This window comes from Siniperca chuatsi, linkage group LG10 (assembly GCF_020085105.1).
Source record: "Siniperca chuatsi isolate FFG_IHB_CAS linkage group LG10, ASM2008510v1, whole genome shotgun sequence".
NCBI classification, from domain to species: domain Eukaryota; kingdom Metazoa; phylum Chordata; class Actinopteri; order Centrarchiformes; family Sinipercidae; genus Siniperca; species Siniperca chuatsi.
Window position 1 is genome coordinate 24,542,356 of NC_058051.1, and position 20,769 is coordinate 24,563,124.

General features: G+C 42.6%; 1 protein-coding gene across 5 annotated transcripts in view; it reads right to left on the reverse strand.

Moving 5' to 3' along the window:
* Positions 1–601: 601 nt before the first annotated feature.
* iqsec2b (IQ motif and Sec7 domain ArfGEF 2b) overlaps positions 602–20,769 on the reverse strand; it is a 28,481-nt gene continuing 8,313 nt past the window's right edge. The window contains exons 1-14 of one of the 5 annotated variants that reach the window (XM_044211049.1): positions 15,246–15,264; positions 10,220–10,514; positions 9,328–9,645; positions 8,022–9,076; positions 7,745–7,906; positions 7,362–7,484; positions 7,063–7,229; positions 5,777–5,916; positions 5,577–5,702; positions 5,373–5,472; positions 5,116–5,277; positions 4,728–4,922; positions 4,436–4,485; positions 602–4,154 (exon numbers count right to left, since the gene is read on the reverse strand). In XM_044211049.1, coding sequence (XP_044066984.1) covers positions 2,973–4,154; positions 4,436–4,485; positions 4,728–4,922; positions 5,116–5,277; positions 5,373–5,472; positions 5,577–5,702; positions 5,777–5,916; positions 7,063–7,229; positions 7,362–7,484; positions 7,745–7,906; positions 8,022–9,076; positions 9,328–9,639 — 3,774 coding nt within the window. In that variant the 5' untranslated portion in view covers positions 9,640–9,645; positions 10,220–10,514; positions 15,246–15,264 and the 3' untranslated portion in view covers positions 602–2,972. Of the gene's footprint in view, positions 4,155–4,435; positions 4,486–4,727; positions 4,923–5,115; positions 5,278–5,372; positions 5,473–5,576; positions 5,703–5,776; positions 5,917–7,062; positions 7,230–7,361; positions 7,485–7,744; positions 7,907–8,021; positions 9,077–9,327; positions 9,646–10,219; positions 10,515–10,649; positions 11,413–15,245; positions 15,265–20,769 lie in introns of those variants that run through there. The other 4 variants (XM_044211048.1, XM_044211046.1, XM_044211047.1 and 1 more) reach the window with 4 other exon arrangements.

Below are 20,769 nucleotides of genomic sequence, written 5' to 3' on the forward strand. Positions count from 1 at the left end.
AATGGAAATTCAGCTAGCCTCTAAATTACACTTAGCATATTATATTGACCGAGAACGTTCCACTACTCATTGTACTGATTTGTTTATTGACACTGCATGGCTAATTGACAATATTCGACAGTTTTATAGGTAGCGTACGTTTTGTTATCCCTCCAAATCTGATAAGTTAGCTTGGTGACAGCTGCCAGTAGCGTGATAAATCATTTTTTTAAATTTCCTTTTCTTTTTTGTGTCCAATAAAAAAGGTATTGAAATACTGTGAATTGTAAAATTAACCTAAATCCGTTGCCACTTTAATGTTGTCACTTGGTTACAGAGTAAGAAGCCCCTTATAAACTTGAGGTCTCCCTCTGTTTTTTGGTATTATGCTACATTTGCAATCATACCTTTCATCTTAAACTTTTCTTTCCTCTTCTGTGAAGAGTTGATATGCAGAGTAGCCTACATCTTATCATAGATCTTTAATGTATCATTTCATGTCTTATCTGGTAAGGTTAACTAATGTTATAATGTTATAAACAAGTATTTATATTTACATTATTTAGAGCAATTTAATGATGGAAGAAGAAGTGAAGTTATATAAAAAGTACACACAGACCAATTCACTGCAAGGACACTTTAATTTATCAGAAGCAATAAATATTCACATCTCAATTCTCTATTCTTTCAGTACACATAATACATACACAAAGAAAAAAATTGAAATCATTTGTTTAAAATGATATCGGTAAGTGCACTGACATAAACTTTCTTTAGGCTTCAATTTATATCACGGTAACTCATTCTCTCACCTTCTGTCTGAAATAATAAGAAAAAAAATAAGAAGTCAATATTTCTTTTGGCCAACATCTCCTATCCCTGTCCCTCTTTTGTATGTACATACTTAGTGGCACTCACATGCACGCACCTGCATACAGAATGGGAGTAGTTCATCCCATAGTTATGATAAGAAGCCTATGTATAATATAATATGTACATTCAGGTTTATACAGTACAATCTATTCAATAAGTGCAGATATATTCATGCAAAAAGAGTCAAAAAGGACACCATAAAAAGAAAAGGCTAGCCAACACATACTTAGAAAATCTTCATCTGACATTCTTGACTTTCTCCACCCCTCCTTAAAATCCTTTAATTGAGGATTCAGATCTTCTTGAACTTTGCCATCTCTTTCAGTAGTTTGTTCCATAGACTTTTTTACTTTGCTCTCACCTATTCATTCTCTCCTAAATCAGAATATATGTAGTTTTCCCTTGGTAATCAATGACACTGAAGGTAAACCACATCAGTGCTCAATTATAACCTCAAAAATGCAGTAGCAAAAGGGGGCAACATTTACACGAAGCCCACAGAAAAAGGGGAAATACAGTATATAACTGTAGGCTATTTTACATTCTTGACTCTTGTTATGTTTTTAAACAAGAAGCCCTCAGCAGGATCCCATGGCATCAGAAAATGTAATAAGAGATTTCTAAAAGTGGCAAAGAGGGACGATTCTGCCATTTCTGACTTAAGACATCAAATGTGCAAAACCACAAAACCTCATGTAAAAGCGTGCTTCTTCAAAACATATAAAACACACAATGACTAAATCTGATGAGTGCGAGAAAGAAAGTGTAGGTGCCCTGTATAATTATGAGGGAATGGCATCTTCCAAAATCCAGGTCTTTTTCCAATTTCCACATCCATGTTTAAGCCTTTTTCCAATACTGGGAGCCTCATAAAAATCAAAAATCAAAAAAACATTTACTCAGATCCATTCTGTAAGTTCAAGTTTTGTTAGTCACCCCATTTGAGAAATTGTGCCCCTGTTTGCTCACATCAAACAAAACAGAAAAGGAGGGATATTGTTGGTGTTCAAATCAATTTGAACAAAGCTAAACCTCATTCATTATTTTCAACAATCAATAATACTAATTAAAAAGATGAACTCAATGGAAACCATGGTACTATGGAAATAAATCACACTTCACATATCAGAACACCCTTAGTGGCTATGGCAAACTGAGGGAATTTATATGTGCATATACTCTCTATAACCATGTACAAACATCTGCTGATATAATTAATCACTGATCAAAACAATTATCGGACAATATTCATCATACTCATAGCAGGTCTATTATAATATCGATAAAACAGCAAGAAGCTTCAGAAACATTCAAAATATATTATTGATTGTATCATTAATTCCCATAACCTACAAGGAATGCATTATAAAGCCAGGTGGCTCCTGTTGACATGTAAAAGACCATTAAGCAAAAGCCTGTCAGGAAACCGTGCACTGGTTTTAGAAGTTTAAGACAAAGCAACATATCTGAGGTCTTCTTTAGAAAAAAAGATGCCTGTCAGCAAAGCAGAACCTGCAAGAATGGATGGGGACATCATGAAGCCAAGTAAATTATTGCAAAGTCAAGGGACATTGTTTGCAACTCTCTGTCTAATGCCAAACTCCGCTGGAATGCATTCGGTGGTTTAGTCTTTATTTACATCCCCATGTAAGCAGCTTGATATATATGGTCTCCGTTTTTCCAGTGTCACATTATCACATCTTGGTACTGTACATGTAAATAGTCTCATACAGACTCAACTAGACTTCAAACAATTAAAACTGAGGCAATATACCTGTGTACCTAGATATAGATTTATTTTCATCTTAAATTATATGGCTATAGACTTGTAATTGTGAGGAGTGTTTGTTCATGTAGATGTGGATATGTGTGTGTTTCTGTGTGTGCAGGTTTCAAAGATGTGTGCACATGCTATTTAACTCTAGCTGTGCTTTTTATCTCCACCTACATATGTGGGAAACGGAGGTGAAAGTAACAGAGACGAAGCAAACTGCGTTTCCTCTTGTCACTAGCGCTGCTGCTGTTACTTTCTGTCCTGGCAGACTTGGTCCTAGCCCTAGCTCTGCCAACCTCCTCCACTCTATAATCTGATCTATGACCCCTGGGGCCCCACATCCTGCTCACACCACGGTACTTATCCGGTTGATAGGTTTGGATTTGGAGCTGCCCCCTGTACCTGTCGCTCCAGCCCCCGTCACCTGCGGCCCCTGCTGAGGCTGCCCGGGGTGCTGGGGGGGGTGAGGGGAGAGAGGTGTAAGAGGGGTAAGGGGGGACGAAGGGGGGGGTAAAGGGGAGTGTGGTGGGGGAGGGGGGATGGAAGAGAGAGGAGGGTACTGGGGCAGATACTGGGCGGCGGAGGCTGCGTGATGCGCATTGACGGTGGCGGATGGTAGATTGTGGGGCAGAGTGCCGAATATGAAGTGTGTTTGGTGGGTGGAGTGGCTGACTGGGTGTGGTGTGTGCACGTGTCCGGGGTGGGTTTGGGAGTGTGCGTGGGGGTGCGGGTGGGAGTGAGACATGGTTAGTGGTATTTTGGCACCAGGGCCGCCGGCCCCTCTGATACAGTGTGTGGACTGCGCGTGGTAGAGAGCGAACTGTGGGTTCTGGGAATGTTGGGAGAGAGGAGAAAGGGGGGGGGGACATCCCACCACCATGTTGGCGTAACGACCCGGAAACCCATGCTGGGAGAGCTGGGAGAGATGGGCCAGCTGCGGGTGCTGGGCGTTTGGTGGACCAAGCGGTGGACGACAGGGTAGTGGGCCTCTCTGTATAGTATGAGGGGGCATACCTTGCAATGGAGGAGGGACAGTTTGGACGTGGTAGCGATGGTGATGGTAGTAAGGTGGTGGGGGCTGCACGGTGGCTGCGTGACAGTACTGTGCGTGCAGTGCCTGGATCTTGGAAGGCCCCCCGTCCAACTGGCACAGAGATGAAGGGGAGTGAGGAGGGGGCCCTCCCGTAGTCGGTGGGGGGACAGGTGCGGGGAAGGGTGGCCCCGGTGGAATAAGGGGCCCTGGTGGTTTGGCGCGTTTGCTGCCGAATAGGGAGCCCAGGAAGGAGCCACTGTTGTTGTTGCTGCTCCCCCCAGGGCCGCTCCCCGCTCCTGGTCTCTCTACACTGCTGGAGACTCCCCCAACTCCTGTCCCAGCAGTGGTATGTTGCTGCCCCGGCCCACCCCCCACCCCCGTTCCGGGGCTCAGGATGGGGCGGTGAGGCCGGAAGTCTTCTGTTCCGTAGCAGCCAGGCATCACACCTGGCACTGGATAGCGCTGGTGAGGCTGTGGGCTGCTAATGATGGAGCCCTGGCAGGATAAAGCATCATCATGTTTTAGAAAAATAACTTACATCATCACACACAGAACATTTGTATCTGGAGGTGAATAACATGCATGGGCAAGTATGAACACACACAGCCATGCAAAGGGTGCAGGACAGGTACATGTGGACACATGCATGTACACGCGCACACCATCTATATGCACACTGTACACACACTGAGCGTCCTCGGGAAGATAAAGCACCAGTGAGGGGAAATGCAGGTCTATTAAAGGTTACAGGTCAACATCTAGTCTTTGAGACTTACTTCCATGGTACTGTCCAGAGAACCAACACTGTTCCTGCGACCACGTTTCCCTGCACCCCACCAGGAAGAGTCAGGTTAAAGAGTGAAAGATTGGAATGTTTGTTCACGTTTTTTTTTTGTTGAAAAAGATAGAAAATGCATAAGCTGTGTCTTAATGTCAGTGAGAAAGAGGAACAGGATATAGTAATAGAAACAGAAAACAAGATCACTGTAGAAGCTGTGCTACCCAATTCAACCCAGCTGACAGGAAGGAAATGGAACTGACCCTGTCTCTGGGGTGCTCTTGTCTCACCTGTCTCCGATAGGTCCCTGAGAGATGAGCTGAGCGCTGTACGTTTGAGACCCTCACCCACTGAGCAGTTGTCATCAAAACTTGTCCTTCCCAGGGTGCCATTCACAACATCGCTCTTCACACCTACGCCTCCTCCAACCACACCTCCAGTGAGCAAGCTGGGCCGCATCACACCTTTCTGTTTCTCCAACTCAGCTGTAAATAAACACAAAGGGCATAGGGGAACTTAAAATGAGAGGGAGACATAGTACAGAGAATAATAAGCCATACACTGGTACAACCAGCACTCCATTTCTTGATTAAAAAGTGCCATTGTTGAAACCTGTACTGATCATCATGCCCACTAAAGTTATAGTTCACAGTAATGAACAGTAGATGGGGTACTTACATTCAACTCTGTATTTCTCCATCTCTTGCACTTCAGCAATACTCTCCCTGAGGTCGCTAACAAAGCGGGTGCGGTCTTGCTGACTGGGTGCCATAAAGACGATAAGAACCTTCCTCTCCCCACCCAGGACTGCTGAGGTCAGGCGGATACCATGAGGGTAGTCTAAGAGATGCAGACAGAGACAAATAAAATACTTAATAATAATACAGGGTAATTAAGATAAGTTGAAATGTGCAAAAACAAATATAGTCTCTTACATGAGTTCTGGAACATGTGTACTTGCATCTCAACCAAAGGGAAAGATTGTCTGAAACTATAAGTCACTGAGGTTTTCTTCTTCTGGAAAATTTTGGTCACCTGATGCACAACATAGATGGGATTTTTTTTTTTTTACAGGGCCTTTTAAATGAAATAGATTTCTTATCTGCCATGTCTTAAAAAGTAATGAATGTGAGTCTTACCACCAGAAGGTCATTAAAGAGGAAGACCTCTCGTTGGTGCACTCCTGTCCTCTGAGGTCTGTTAGGGTCAGGAACCTCATAGAGCTGGCAGCAACACACCAGCCTACGATGGGGAAGTGACAGCACCTATATAGACAAATAATAATTATTATTAAATATGATAAAGCCCGTATGTTGCCTTATTCAATTACAAAACTCACAGGTTTCTTGCCCACAATGACTCTCTCCACTGCCTGCACTTGGGACACATGGTCATCGTTGGTCCGAAGCTCCCATTTCTGTATCCGCTGGTAGATCCCAACCAGCAGGTCCCTGGGTATATCCTGACCATTGTCAACGCCTTGGGTGGAGAAAGGGAAAAGGAGGGTTTTAGGAAATTATGTTTATCAAAACTGCATTGTACAAATCACAAATTATACCCAACTTTATAATTATCTGATGCAAAAACTATTGTGATATTTACAGTTTTCACACACCAGGGAGCAAGACATATTTGAAAGCCACTTAATAAATGAGTCCAACTGAAATTATATTTAGTCATTCCTCTTTGTAGTCAAAAATAATGTCAACGTGTTTTTTAAATGCATTGTTTATATTTTTTTTATTATTAAAAGGACAAAAATATCAGGGGGGAAATATCAGAAACACTCCTTTTCTTCTCAGCTGGCTGGAGGGCCATGTCTATGTCTGTGTTTGATGGACAGCAGCTGAGCAGGCTGCCAGAGTGTAAACAAACTTGCACTGTAGTTACATGTCATTGGCAGACAGCGTGTTGTTAGTGGTATTGAAGAGTAAGGACCACACCAGCGTCAAACTGGACAGAAGTGAGTTATGGGTACGTTTACATGCTGCTTAATGTGCTGCAGCTGAGCAGCTAATTAGGAATCTAGCCTGCAAACTGACGTTAGCAGTGTACTTTTCCCCGGTGAATGTTTATTTGGTTGCTTGTTCTACAAGCTAAGGTGCAGGACAAGATGTGTGTTCATGTTTGTAAGTTAAATAAAAAGGAGACTTTAGCAGAAAATCTAATGTGGGTTGTTGTTCAAAGTCTGTAGCAGGCTGCTGTCTGGCTCAGTGTGACCGTCTGTGATAAAACAGTGACGTTACTGCTTTATGCAAGATTTGATTGGCTGTATCGAAATAAGTTCACCATCTATGTAGATGTCGAATTAATGCAAAAGGGGGCGCCATCATGAAACCAAAAATATAAATGCCTCCCTTTTGGTTTCTGATGTTTACAGAGCAGATATATATGCTGTAACAGACAAAAAATTGATTAATTTCAGTTGGACTTTAACACTTCTTACCAATGCATACTAATAACTTTTATCCAAACATGTTTAAACGTCCTGTTACATAGGTGCATGTTAAAAGAGACTTTTTGCTCATAGTGTCCATAAAGACAACATGTTCGAAAGACATCATTAATACTGGCTTATATGTGTTTCATAAAGTCACGTATTAAGTGTATGTATCTTTTCAGCACCTCTCAAATTTTTGATGAAATCCTCTAGTTTCATCTTCCTCTCAGCTTTGACGTTGGGACTGTACATATCTGTGTTGAGGAGGATTATGGCAAAGGCCAAGATGAAGATGGTGTCCGGGTTCTGGAACTGCCGAACCAGGGTCGGATTACACACACAGTATCTCTGACTGCGTAAGAAACAGAAACATGTTCAAACATTTAAATCTTGATACTGCAGGCATAGCTGTTGAAATTCAGTGTATCTTTTGTTATCTATCACTTTCTCTATTGTAAACCCACTGTATCCAACACATACAAACCTAAAAGCCTCTATGAGCCTCTCCACTTTCTGGGCTTCTCCTTGAACTTTAATCTGAGCCTGGAACTTCCTGAGAGCGTCATCCAGGTCCATACCTGAGAAGTCCATCTCATCCACCACACAGCTGAAACACACACAGCAGAGGTCACAGTGTAACCTCTCCTATTGCACTCCCTGGGAACTTAGTAACATTCAGGAAGATCAGGTGGTGTGCACATATGCTGATCTGATCTGAGTTTGGACTAACTATAATTTTATTCCCTTGTGAAGATACAGATATAGACTCATCTAGATCTTTTTTACATGCTTGTCTTAAATTTTCTGATCTATTAATACTGTCCATCTCAGTCCTGCTGCTTCTGTGCTTTCTATTCCCATACTCACTCTAAAACATCTTTGTTGAATTGTTTCTGTCGGTTTCCCAGGAACTCTCCAATCATCTGCCTGCTGAGGCCCTTCCTCTCCAGGATGAAGCGAGCAATCCCAACTGGAGTGTCCGATACAAAACCTCTCTCTATCAGGTACTGGATCCCTTTCTCTGGCTTCCTATAGTCAATGAAAAAGAACTTTCTCACTACAACTTAACCAGTTTAATTGTATGATCGCCATAAAAATGGTCCCTCATAGGCACTTCTGTTTGTTAGTACTACAAGCATCTTACTTGTTGAAGAGGTTGAGACCTATGCGGTACTGGCGTCTCTGCACTACATCACTGTTGAAGGGCGGGGAGTCCCAACTGTGGCGGCTTTCTCTCTGGTAGGTCTGCTTTCCCAGAGGTGGCAGAGGTTCCCGCAGGCTGTCCTGAGACGAGGAGCCGGAGCTGCAGTTGACTGTCTCGTTGGAGTTGGTAGTGGAGTTGAGTGAGTCGTTGTCTCCGTCCGAGCAGCACGGCTGCTCCAGACCGCTGGGGGGCAGAGCTGTAGAGGAGGAGGAGGACAGAGGGGTGGTGGGGGGCTGCTGGGGGGAGGAGGAGGACGACGGTGTGTCAGGGTACTGATGGTGGTGTATAGGGTGGTGGTGATGGTGGTGGTGTGCCGCCACCTGGTGAGGGATGTGTGTGGGTATGGGTCTGCCAGGGGCCCGGGTCTGACCCTGGGCAGCTGCTGTGGAGGAAGGGCGGGTGCCTGTGTTGGGAGAGTGTTTGAGGGTTCCCTGAGAGGTGCCAGCGCCTACCCCAGGCTCCTGCTCATAGACCAGCTGTCTGCTCAGAGAGCCACGATCTGAACGGTCACTCATGTCCACTGAGCTGTCACTGGGCGGCTCAATAGTGAGGAGAGGCAGATGTGCGCCCCTTAGACGATAGTCCCTGCACTCGGTACATGGGGTGCTGCGCCGACTGTTACTGCTTCCCCCTCCCTCAGTGTCCCTGCTGTCCTCACGCCCTCCGACTCCACCACCGGGGCCCCAGTACTCTGTATCTGTGCTGCTGGGTGCCCGATCCAGGGAAAGCGGGGATGATGGCATGCCATCATCCATGTAAAGGGTGACGTCACTGTACGAGGTGGCGGTACTGTCGCCATGCATACTGAGTCCTCCTCCAGCACCTCTGGCTCGTTCTCCCAAACCTCTTTGGGAGGAGGGGTTGCTGCTGCTGCTCCACACACACTCCCCAAAGTCTTCACTAATCCCTCCACCCTCCCTGCTGCCCTCCTGGGAGTCATCGCGACCCGCGCGGCAGGTAAGGGCATCGTCTATGGAGTCAGCTAAGGACTTTACCTAGAGGGAACACAAAGTGGGGTAGGAGCTCAGCATCCCTCATGTCAGAAAGTAAAACATGTTATTATAGTACTATTTGTTACACATCTAAAATAGATGTGTAATGTTTTCTTTCTGTTCCTTTCTCCTTTGTCTGTTTCTTTCTGTCACAGTAAAGACCTTTGAGACTTTCATGCCTATAAATAAATGACCCTGAAAGGACTTAATGACTTTAAAGCCCATCACACACAGAAAACTCACAACACTGGTACCTGTTTGGAGAAGGAGTCTTCTAAGTGGGTGTAGTCTCCTGGGCGGTCGGGGTCGGGAGAATGAGGAGGCCCTATGGCCACACTGTGGGTGAAGTTCGTCTGTGTCTGGGCTTGCTGCGGAGGCTGTCGCTCATCAAAGGAATACTGCAGTCTCATGTTGGACAGGATGATGCGGCGTGTCATGCGGCTCTCTGAAGCGGAGCTTCTGAGGCGCTCAAAGTTCTTGTTCATGCGATACTGTCTGAAGGCCGTCTGAATGGTCCTAGCTGCTCTGCGACTTACAAAGGAGCCACCATACTTTCTCTCCAGCATCTCCACCTGGCAGGGGGCACAAAAAAGAACACGGATTACATTCATTCATTCAACCTTTATATTTAACTTGGAAATACATATAGGTAGAGACCTCATTTACAAAATAGTTGAGTAAAAAACAATCAAAGATTCTAGGCAACAAGAAGCATAATAACAATTTAAAATAAATAACGCTATTAAAATTTTAAGCAAATGAATCAAGTAAAACAAGAACAGCTGGAAGTGAAATAAGATGAAATTGAAATTTTAAATTGCCTTAAGGATACAACAAATGAAGTAAGCTTTAGATTTTTCTGCATGCTATTCCAGGTTGTGGGTACACAGTGAAAAAAACTGGACTTTCCAAGCTCCGTAAAAACAGCTGGCACCTACAACGTGATCCAATCATTTGAGCATGTTTGATAGGGGCCCATATTAAAAGATATTCACTGACTGGGTGTCTTGCAACCATGTACCCCGACTGAAAGGAATCTTTAATCTACATAATTTTTGCCAGTGCTCATGGCTTCTGGGAAACACCAAAGAACACAAACATTTGCAACACAAATCCTCTGACCAACAGCATCCTCAGCATTGATACCTTCTTATCTTGCAGATCTGTTGAGAGTTCATAGCTGTCTGAAAGGGCCTTGCATCTTTTGTTCTCCTCTTCCTCTTGCTTGCGGAGGGCCAGACTCGCAGGTTGGTGGCGTGTCCGCAGTGCCCAGGCCAAGCTGGCTGAACTGGAGGCAGCCACACATGAAGGGTCCCTGGAACCAGAGGGTGCGCTGCTGCTGCTGTCAGTGTAGCGCTCTGAGCTACGCAGGTAAGGTGTCTGGCTGAATGAGCTGTCTTTGTGGGTGCCCGTTTCTGGACACTGGGACTCCCCTTCCACACTACAAGAGAAAATGAGCAGAAGCTTTTAGAGTGAGACATATGTGGCTTGACAAAATATTACACCAAACACTCTGAAGTGTGTTAAGTGCAAACTATGTAGAATAGTACTTAAGAGCTTACATATAAGGACTTACATGTAAAGTTTAGAGCGGCGAGGAGCTAACCATCTCTTAGTGGAACTCATGGTGAACTTATATCACTTGTAAATTCCTATTGTTTCAAAGCCATGCCAAAGACTGTGAGTTAATGATCCAATAGACATAAAGGTGTCTGCCCTCTATCTCCTTCCTTTATTGAGTCCAGAGGGTGAATTCATATACTACTACGTTCAGTCAAGCCTACTAGTGTTTATGGACTGCCCTTTTTCTGCTTCTCACTTTCTTGTTCCCTCTTTCAGTCTCTGTCTTTTTCTCAGTGTATCCTTGTCTGACAAACGCAACAGCAATAGCATTTTGAGGAGTCATCAACACACTCCTCCACTGCCACATACCAGCAACACCATACTGACAGGAAAGACCAGGTTGTTATGTTAACAGCAGGTGTAAAACAGGCACTTCAGTGGACTACGAAATATCATGAAAAAAACCAATGCAATTAGCATCTCCTCCCACATTCACTCTCACTCAGTCTATTACACAAAAGTAATAACAAGCAGCTAAAATTTGCAACCAAATCACCAATAAAGGAATGGAATGAAATGAAATCAATCCTATTTGCAGTGAGCACAGCAATAGCCACAAAACTTATCAGGATCCAAGGAAAGTCCAGAAATCCTCCTCCAGTGTCCTGTTATGCACGTTTGCCCAGACAAAATCCACCCCAAGTGAATTAGTCAGTCTGTGTTTGGGAGAACAACTGCAGTCACATGCTCCTGCCTACATTTCCTCCTTGTGTTGGCCGCACCCCTTCTGTCAGTTGTGCCTTGTCCTATAACAAGGCAGAGAGTAGAGAACCAGGGTCAGGGATGTGTGGGAGCATTACATTCAGCACACGAAATAGGCAAATCTTGGTAGTAAAGCATTGCTTGTGTGGTTTCTACCTTTGGCATAGTTTAGGCTCTGCATCATTACGTATTAATGCAGTTGACAAAAAAGGACTGAGATGGCCTTGTTGACTCTGATAACTTTTGCTTTGACTGGGTCAGCTAATGTCCTCCTCCCCCCCTTCCTCCTGGAGTTGTTACTGTTCCATTGGATCACAGACTTCCTGTGTTAGTGTTTAGTTGGTAAAAACAAGACAAGAAGGAAAAGGCTTCTCAGAGAACAAGGAAATAACTTGAAGGTATTTTAATTTGTTATAGTTTTGATCTTATAAGTGATAGTGAAATACAAACACCACATGCCAGCTCCTATGCCAAGCTTCAGAATCTTTGGAGTGGACAGGGGGAAAAACATTGTACAATGCAGGGTCTTTTAGCCGGACATCCTGTGCCTTCAAGCAACACATGACCTGGCTAAATTATCGTTGAGTCTAACAACACTAAGGACAACTCCATTATGTTGCATAACACAAGAGTCATGCAAAAGCACAGTGATAAAAAGACATAATTCTGATGTGTACATGAAAGCACATATCACCACAGCTATGCTAAGTTGAAAATATTTAACAGCAACTGCACATATTTATATTTATACTGTTTGCAGGGAATTATTGTTAATAACATTAACAAGCTGTGCTTTGTTTCCATTTTGAGCAAATTAATTCCAAGCAACAAGTTGCTGCGCACAACTCCATCTCCTCTTGAAAATGTTTTTTTCTCTGTGCAGCATCATTTATCATTCCTCCTCCTCTGCTCCTTAAATAGAGAAACTGAGAAGAGGGGGTTGCTTGGTGACGGTTGCTGTGGGACCTTTGTGGGCGGTGAGGCAGTTGTTAGGATGAGAAGCGTAGTTGCCATGACAATGTATTGACTGTTATCACCATTGAGGTGGGTGTTGAAGATGCTCCACAGGTTGTGAATGACAGTCTACATGATACTTGTCTTGTTATGAAAACAGATAAAATAACATATCTGTGCAGAGTGAACCATGCACATACAGCGTTGTCTAAACTTGTTATTTTATGAAAAATGGAAGCCTGAATTATCTACTTTTAGTACCTATTTACATATTGTCTTGTATAAACTGTGTGAATCGAAAATTCTGTCTTCTTCAGAGCTGCTTAAAACTGCTCCTTTTAAGGAATGGAAACTAGACACATGAGTGCCTCTGCACAGTGCACACAGGTAGACACAGACTGATACTCAGCTTCACTGTAACTTCCTGACATTCACATCAGCAGGAGCAGATGGTATTTTCATTCAGCTGAGTTACAGAAACCAAAAATACATGCAACGCAACATTAAGGAGCCACAAGTCTGGTTTCATAAATTTGTCTCTGAATATTCATAGCTGTTCCGTGGATTGATTTGACCTTATAAACTCAAAATACGTCAGACAAGAGTGATATTTTCTGCAGTGGCTCTACTACCACTGAATCAGTGATCAACTGTATGGATTATGTGACAGTATCCACAGTGATTTGTGTAAATATCACAGATTTGAATTAACTAACCCTTCCAATGAGCGTTAGGAAGAGAGATACCTATTAAAAGTCTCCAAGTTTGGTGAAATATTTGAAATAAAACAAATGCATTCTGTTTCACCATTGATTTTTCTTTCCTATGCAAGGCCCTGCAACCCACCTCCAAGCGAGCATGCATTAAACAAGACTTTCATTTGGTTTTGCCTACAGCAAGAGCCAGGCAATAATATGCGGTGAGAGACAAGGTGAGGATGATATACGAGTAAAAAGTTTGTTGTATAAAACATGAGTGTGGCCATATCGCAGCTGGCATCTGCACCTCATTACTTATGTAAGAAACCCAGTATTCCTGTTACACTGCCAGAGAGAGGTTCTCTCTGGAGGATCTCATAAAGACCAGCCCGGAGTTTCACTACCTCCAACCATTTAATTGGAGCTGAAACAGATGGTTGGAATCTAATAAACAGGAGAGTGAACGCTGATAGTGTTAAAAGAATAAAAGACGTGGGCAGAAATTGACAAGATGGGGGTGCGCGCAATAAAGTACAATGTCAACTCCATGCAGTCCCCTGCCTCCTGTCCCTCGCTCATATAATATTGATGTGCTGACAGTGTGTGTTTGTTTATGAAAGAGCGACAGCAGTCTGACTGTGCCATCGAACCCGCAGCAGGACATGGAGGCTGAGGGATTAACCTCTCTGCTGCCTGCCATAGAGATGCCAATAACTGCAATCAATCTGTCTGTTGATTCATTTCCACTTGAGCATTGACTCAGAGTAGTTATCTCATACCCTTTCTAATCTCTTCATGTTCAACTTTTGTGTCGATTTTGCCATTTGTTCCAAAGCTTATTAGCCCATATAAATAGCCTCTGCGACCTAAATGTGAACGATAAAAGGAGCAGAAAGGCCTATGGCAAGATCCAAACTAATTACTTTAGTTATGTGATAAAATTTACCATCAATGTCAGGACTTAAAGAGATAAATAAAAAACCCACAGTGTTAGTAATGTTTTCCATCATGAAAATAAATCTGCTGCCGGAACAATCTGTATTCTCTTTGTCACATGTGATCCCATTCTTTCAAATGACCAAACTGAAAGGAAACAATCAAATCATTCATGGGTCAGATCGGAGCATTCCTCCACCGCCAACACTCTTCTGCCATCACACACACACACACACTTCACTTCACTTCTGCTCTATGGTTTTGTCAGCAGAGGATGCCTCATGCTTAATGTTTATTCTAGGTAGTGAATTAAGAGATAAAAGCATTGTGCAGCTGTATTGTTTGCAGGGCTACAGAGTGATGTAGCTGACAATTGGCAGTGTTTTGTAAGCATAAACTTATCAGATAAATCTCTGGCACTGAAGCAAGAAAGAATGAAGAGATAAGTCCTGTTTATACAGGCAGGTAGAAAAAATGATGTAAAATTTCATTAAAAAGTGACTTCTCTTTTCTCAGTGTACTGGTAGTTTGTCTGTATTTGACATCCATTATTTTGAGCCTGTTCCCAATGACATACTGCATTCTTTTCATGTCTTTTGACTGATTCACTTCCAGGTTGGGTACAGCTAATTTGGCCTCTACAGAGCTCGGCTAACATATCAAAAGTGCTGACTGCAGACCTCCATTGTAGTTGACATATCCTCCTGACATGCATCCAAACTAATATAACAAACCTCTGGAGAAGTGTTTGTCATTGTAACTAATTTACTAAAGTAATTTTTTCAGGAAGCCATTATGCTTTTCCTCAAGAGTGACACCCATGACAGATTATGCAGAATGTGAAAAGGTATGTGATCTGTCATCCGTATGGCATGTACACACATGTATCTCTCTGAAGCCCATTTATCACCCTATCTTACTTCCATTTGTCAGTTTCTTCCCAAATAATTTACTTCTTTTAAAAACATGTACAACTAAAAAAGCCACTCATTAATTATCAGCACTCAACAGACACTATTTAGGCCTGTCTTTTGCTGTCTGTCTGTGATGATTCAGTTACATTTTACCTGCACACAGCACACAGACTGGTGATCTACAGTATGAACAACATGTCATAGGCACTACCATCACTGCAGTGTAGGCCACCATACGAACACACCAGTGTAACAAGTAACGTCATCTCTCACTGGTGCCAAACTAAACACTCTTTTGTGACAGTTTTACAAGTGAAAGAAAAGTGAAAAAAGCTGCGCTCTTACCATGCTGCTACTGTCAGAGAAAGGTCCCAGACTAACTGGAGCAGCGTAAAAACAAACACACCCTTTCTCTCTCTCTCTCTCTCTCTGACTCCCTCACTCTTTCATACACACATGCACACACTTTCACCCTGAAAAGCTGTACAGGCTACATTCTTGACAGTTCCCTCCCTGTGCCAGATCACTGATACATGCACAGTCACTTTTATTAGACAACACCAAACCAAACCAAACCAAACCACGTCACGGCTAACAGGAATAGACGAAGAGACACATAGTAGTGCATTCATTTATTGAAAAAAGGGGAGGAGAAAAATAAGAAATGTATGTTGTTTTCTCTTTTCCTTTTATATCCCACTTTTGAGATAAAAATGTATGACAGGACACATCAGTGGTCAACCTTGATGTATGTACTGTCTACATGAATGCAGGTGAGAGCAAGGACACATGGGTAGTATGTTGAAGCAGCTGAGATGGACGACATAGCTTTCAGTCGGAAAATGAGACATAATCAGTGTGGATGGAGTAAAATTGTCTGAAAAAATGCAATATATACTGCATGAAAATATTGTCAAATATTACAAAGAATTCTGTAATACGTAAGTATTGTGAGCTCTAGATGTAATTAAATTATGCTCTCTGTGGTTCAGGAATTCATAGTGCTGCTTAATAAATGTCCTGAGAAACAGCAACTACAAAAGTTTTCATGATTTACCTCAACATGAAAGATTACACACTTACACACACTGTGTACATTTAGAAAATTGTACAAATTGTGGCTAAAAAACAGATTTTCTTACTTGAGCAATATGCTAATCAGGTTACCAACAATAATGGGTACATACTGTGTGTTCTGCTGGGGGAAGCATTAACATTCAAGGATTATGTTCACCACACAATCAATGTATAACTAAAAATCAAATTTCTATAATGATTCTTCGTGTGGATGAGTACATTTTGCTTGAGGTGGACATGAGTGATGTGGGTGTGTATAAGGAACATTTCAGCATGACTGAAACAGCACAGAGCAATTACAACAACACATATTTCACCTTCAGATATTTTAAAAAGAAAGAAATGAAGTGTCTTCAGGAACTGCAGGTCTTTATTCTTTTCAGAATTAAATCAACAAGCTAAATCTCTTCAAGGTCATGAATAAACATGATACTAGATGAGACAATAATTATCCGATGTGTAGGAACAATCCAATTAACATGTTAAACTGCATACAATTAATGTCTTTACATCATATAAGAGGCTAGCTTCTCTGACATTGCATGATGGTTGGTGACAGGACTGTATAGTGATTTGCACAGATAACAAATGGTGACGAGCACATCCGAACTGACATGACTCAACTAGTAGATCCAAGATAAGCATGAGTGTGACAGTAATGAGCAGACAATGGTTATGCGTTCTGACAGCTTGTTATGGCTGCAAGAAAAGAAATAAATAGCAGAGAGAAGACAACATCAAGATTCCTTAAAATCTACATTAATGCACAAACCATATGGTACATGAATAAATCAATGATAGCACATACACCAACTGTTACAAATACTACAAGTTGCATGCATTTATGTTTTTTCCTCCTAAAATGCTTTGAAAAAACTTTGTTTTTTTGGTACACAGTGAGGTCTCCGTTTTCTGGCAGCATAAACTGTGATAGTCTTTTCACAGGTAAATGGTAGAGTGAGTCGTTGTGCGGCCAGTCACACCTCAGCTCAGCGAGAGGAGGGGCTACTGCAGCCTGAGGCAGAACAACAGAACTGATGGGCACCCTCATCCTCACCCTCCTCTCTTGGAAAGCAACACGGGACGAGTCACAACACAGAAAGAAACACAAGAAGGCAGATAGACAGGACAGAGAGAAAAAGAAAGAGGAGGACAGAGTGAAAAACAGCATGAGACACAAAAAAGCAGAGAAAGCAGAAAGCAAACAGGTGGAAACTAGAAAAGCCTAGAACAGGCTGCATTTTTAGTGAAAACAGGGACATAACAGGCATAAATGTAGCCATTTTTATTAGAAGTAGAGTATATGCACATCACAGCTGTCTAATGCCATTAGATGGCAGTGTTGGAGCATCATGCGCTGATGTGTCTGAGAACAACATCAGGTGGAGGATAAATGAGGGAAGGAGAGAAAAGAGGGTGAGAATTCACCAGGTTCACTTGTGACTCAGTCCACCTCGGTCCCATAGCTTATTGAAGATGAGTGCTCCCTCTCGCTCTGTGAGGAGCTGTGTGTTTTTCAAGCTAGTAGAGGAGCCTAACTCTAGCTATTAGTCACACCTGGGAGTGGTAGGAGAGTGAAACACATGCTCTTAGTTAGGATTAGGGGGAGTGCAGGAAGGTAAAGCAGGAAAGCAGGATGAAATGTAAAGAAAGTGATGGTGACAAGCCACTGTGTGAGAGAGAGATCTGGAGGTTGTTGAGGATTGTTGCAGGTGACTTGCAAGGCTTCTTATGGAGTTGAAGGGTTTTTTACTTCTATTGTGTTGTACTCAATGTACTCAGGCCCTGCAGCGGCCCTTACCTGTCCTCCTGCTGTAAGATTTGGTCAGTAGAGGGGCAGCAGTACTGATGGAGACTGATGAAGCTGTGAACAGTCAGACTGGTGGGGAACAGAGCGGTATAGGCAGCGCTGCCCGTTGCCGTAGGGGTGTTGGGAGCCGAGATGGGCTGCCCTGAGATAGACGACGGCCGGACACTGACAGGAAGGACCAGAGACGGACGACACACACACAGAGACATAGAGAAAACAGAGAAACAGACACACAAACAGTCAGCGCCAAAGCAGAAAGAGAGACAGAAAGAAGGAGAGAAAGAGAGCACTGAAGCTGAACACTGATAGTGACAAATCATAGAGCGGCAATGGTAGTACAAGAAATGACACATTTAAAAGGAGAAAAGAGAGGCAGATGTGTGACAACTTCTACAGACTCTGACAACAGCAAGGTGACTAACATCTTTTGAGAGACGCACCCTCACAAACGCCACAAGTTTTTGTTGAAATCAACTCCCAGCAGATAGGCTACAGGCGTGTTAAAGTGTAAGGAATGTGCAGTTCAAGGTCAATGTTTAAGAAAGAAACATGTAGAAATTCTCAAACCCGAGTTGTTAAATGTGGAAAAACTCCAACCACTCTGATGGATTATATAAAGCTCTATACTGGTCTGCAGTGGAGATCTTCTGTGGATCATCCTATATGAAAATGCAAAACCACTTTCTCTAATGCATGCAAAAGTGCACATATAACACAAAAGCCTCTCTGCTACCCCTCTACTCTGGCAAGAATAAGAGATGTTCCATCTGCAGATTGTGATTGAGCAGCTGAAGAGTAAGCAGTGGTTGAGATTAGCATGTAAATGGCTGGTTTCTCACTGGGGCCAGCTGCTGTCAAGGACATGCAGTCCCTGTCATTTTAGAATGGAAACACTCTCAGAGAGGCACAGGGACGAAGGCGAGATACAGCAAAGAGAGTGAGAAAGGAAGTGAGATTCTGCAACACTTAAGCAGTTCACTGTAGTTTACCATCTTGTTTTTTGGCCAGCTGTGTAAGACGAGGCTACTAAACTGAATTTCGGAATGTGTTATTCACTTGAAAAACAATGGTTGCATCAAAGACACCTCATTGTATTAGAAGCTACAAGCAATTCTGTTAAAGGATAAGTTTGCTGCTATATTTTTCTTATTGTCAATTAATCCCATGAAAAGACAAATTAACCATGAATTAATCCCACTTACAAATTTTGACTGTGTAGCCAGTCTCTTACAGCTCATTGTCATCTGTGCCATAGAGCCCCATTGTTGTGAAAAAACTATTAAAAACACATCAATGAGCCACACTTGCACTGTGTAATATGTTGCTTCATTAGCATGAACATAGGCATTGTAATTTATTTTGAGTCAAACCCACATACATCCTCCTGCTGCCGTAAATTCTCACTAACGCACGAAATCCGTTGCTGAAAATAGTTCCCTACAAATACAGTATTTACTTCTGTTTGAGTATGTGGAGGTGGGCGTGGTTAAGCAGTCAGCTGCAGAGGGAGAGATGGGGGAGTGGCTCAGGTGAGCAGTGTCAGGAAGCGCTAATTGTCACAGCTGTGACTTGTTGGACTAATTATGCTAATAATCCTTTAAAAGCAGTAGCGTGCTGGTTCTGGGGATGCTCACACACAAGCCGTGCTGGAGATATGGTGGAGCAGCATAAGGGTGGTCACTGAGAAACAGCAATCAGAGGTGTGGGGATGCAAGTTTGAGACTTTGTATATATTGTGTGAGTGATGGATTCAATAAAAGATGTTACCAGTACGCTGCGTTCAGGTGTCTGTTTAATGCTAAGGGACCCACAAGTAGCTCAGTCTTAATGTCTGCTAAAAACTACAGTGCCCAGCTGTTTTAGGAAATTACTAAGCCTTTTTTAAAATTTGAAATTGTAATCTTGTGACCATTTCTTACAGTGGCTATAATCAATTTTCTATATGTATCAAATGACAATGTGAAAACCATGTTACATTGTGAAAAGGGTTGCTCGTAATGATGAACCTAGAGCAAATTATCACCTGAATCTGCAGCTCACCTCGGCTTTACAGAGCTTTATAGAGAGTTTCAGCTCATTGTTTAGTTGTACGGCCACAAAGTTACTGTTTTGGTTCACTATCACTGCTCTCATAACGTTTTTGGCTGCAGCCGGCTGCTGAAAAGCTCTAAAAACCCACTGTACACTAGCTACTCAGCACCAAACAGCAGACAGACACAGTTAGCGACTAGCTGGGGAACATAGTGGAGCATTTAGCAGCTAAAGAGCCAGACATTTTTCTTCAGGAGTTGGTAGAGACCAAAAACAGAGCTAAAAGAGAGTGGATATTGGACTTAACATTCATCAGGTGGCCACACACGACTCCAAATGGATATTAATGTTGCTCTGTAAATGCTGGATGTGTAACTAAGCAACTGTCTGATAACAAGTTCGCCATATCAACTTAAAATGTATATGTCAGTGTTGTGTTCACAACTTGTTTTTGCTGCCCCCAAGTCGCCAAAAAATGGTGTTATGTTATTGCAGGTTTAAAGATTCATCTTCTGAAGGAACAAATGGGCTCAGGGCTGAGAGCCACAGACAGAGGTAGGGAAGTTGGAAATATTGAGAGACGGACTAATGCACTGTTGGTTTTATTCTTTTCATGGGATTTCTTAACAATAAAAAATATACATAGGCCTATCACCAGCCTTACCCTTTAATCCTACTGATTACATAAACTGAAACACAATTCATGTGTGACAGGATTTCAAATTGACTCTGCCTTTCAAATGTTGGCAGGGTCAAAGAAGACACAAGTCTAGTACACTGAGCAGGGCTGTTAGCAAGAGTTTAAGGGTTTTTTAACCAGAGGGGAACGAGAGTGGTACAAATGAGTGTTTAAGGATATAATCATGTAGGTTGAGCCCTTGTTCACTTAGTGCAAATGATAAAAAGTTCCAATTACATGAGAATTATCTGTCAATGGCTGTTTTAACAGCA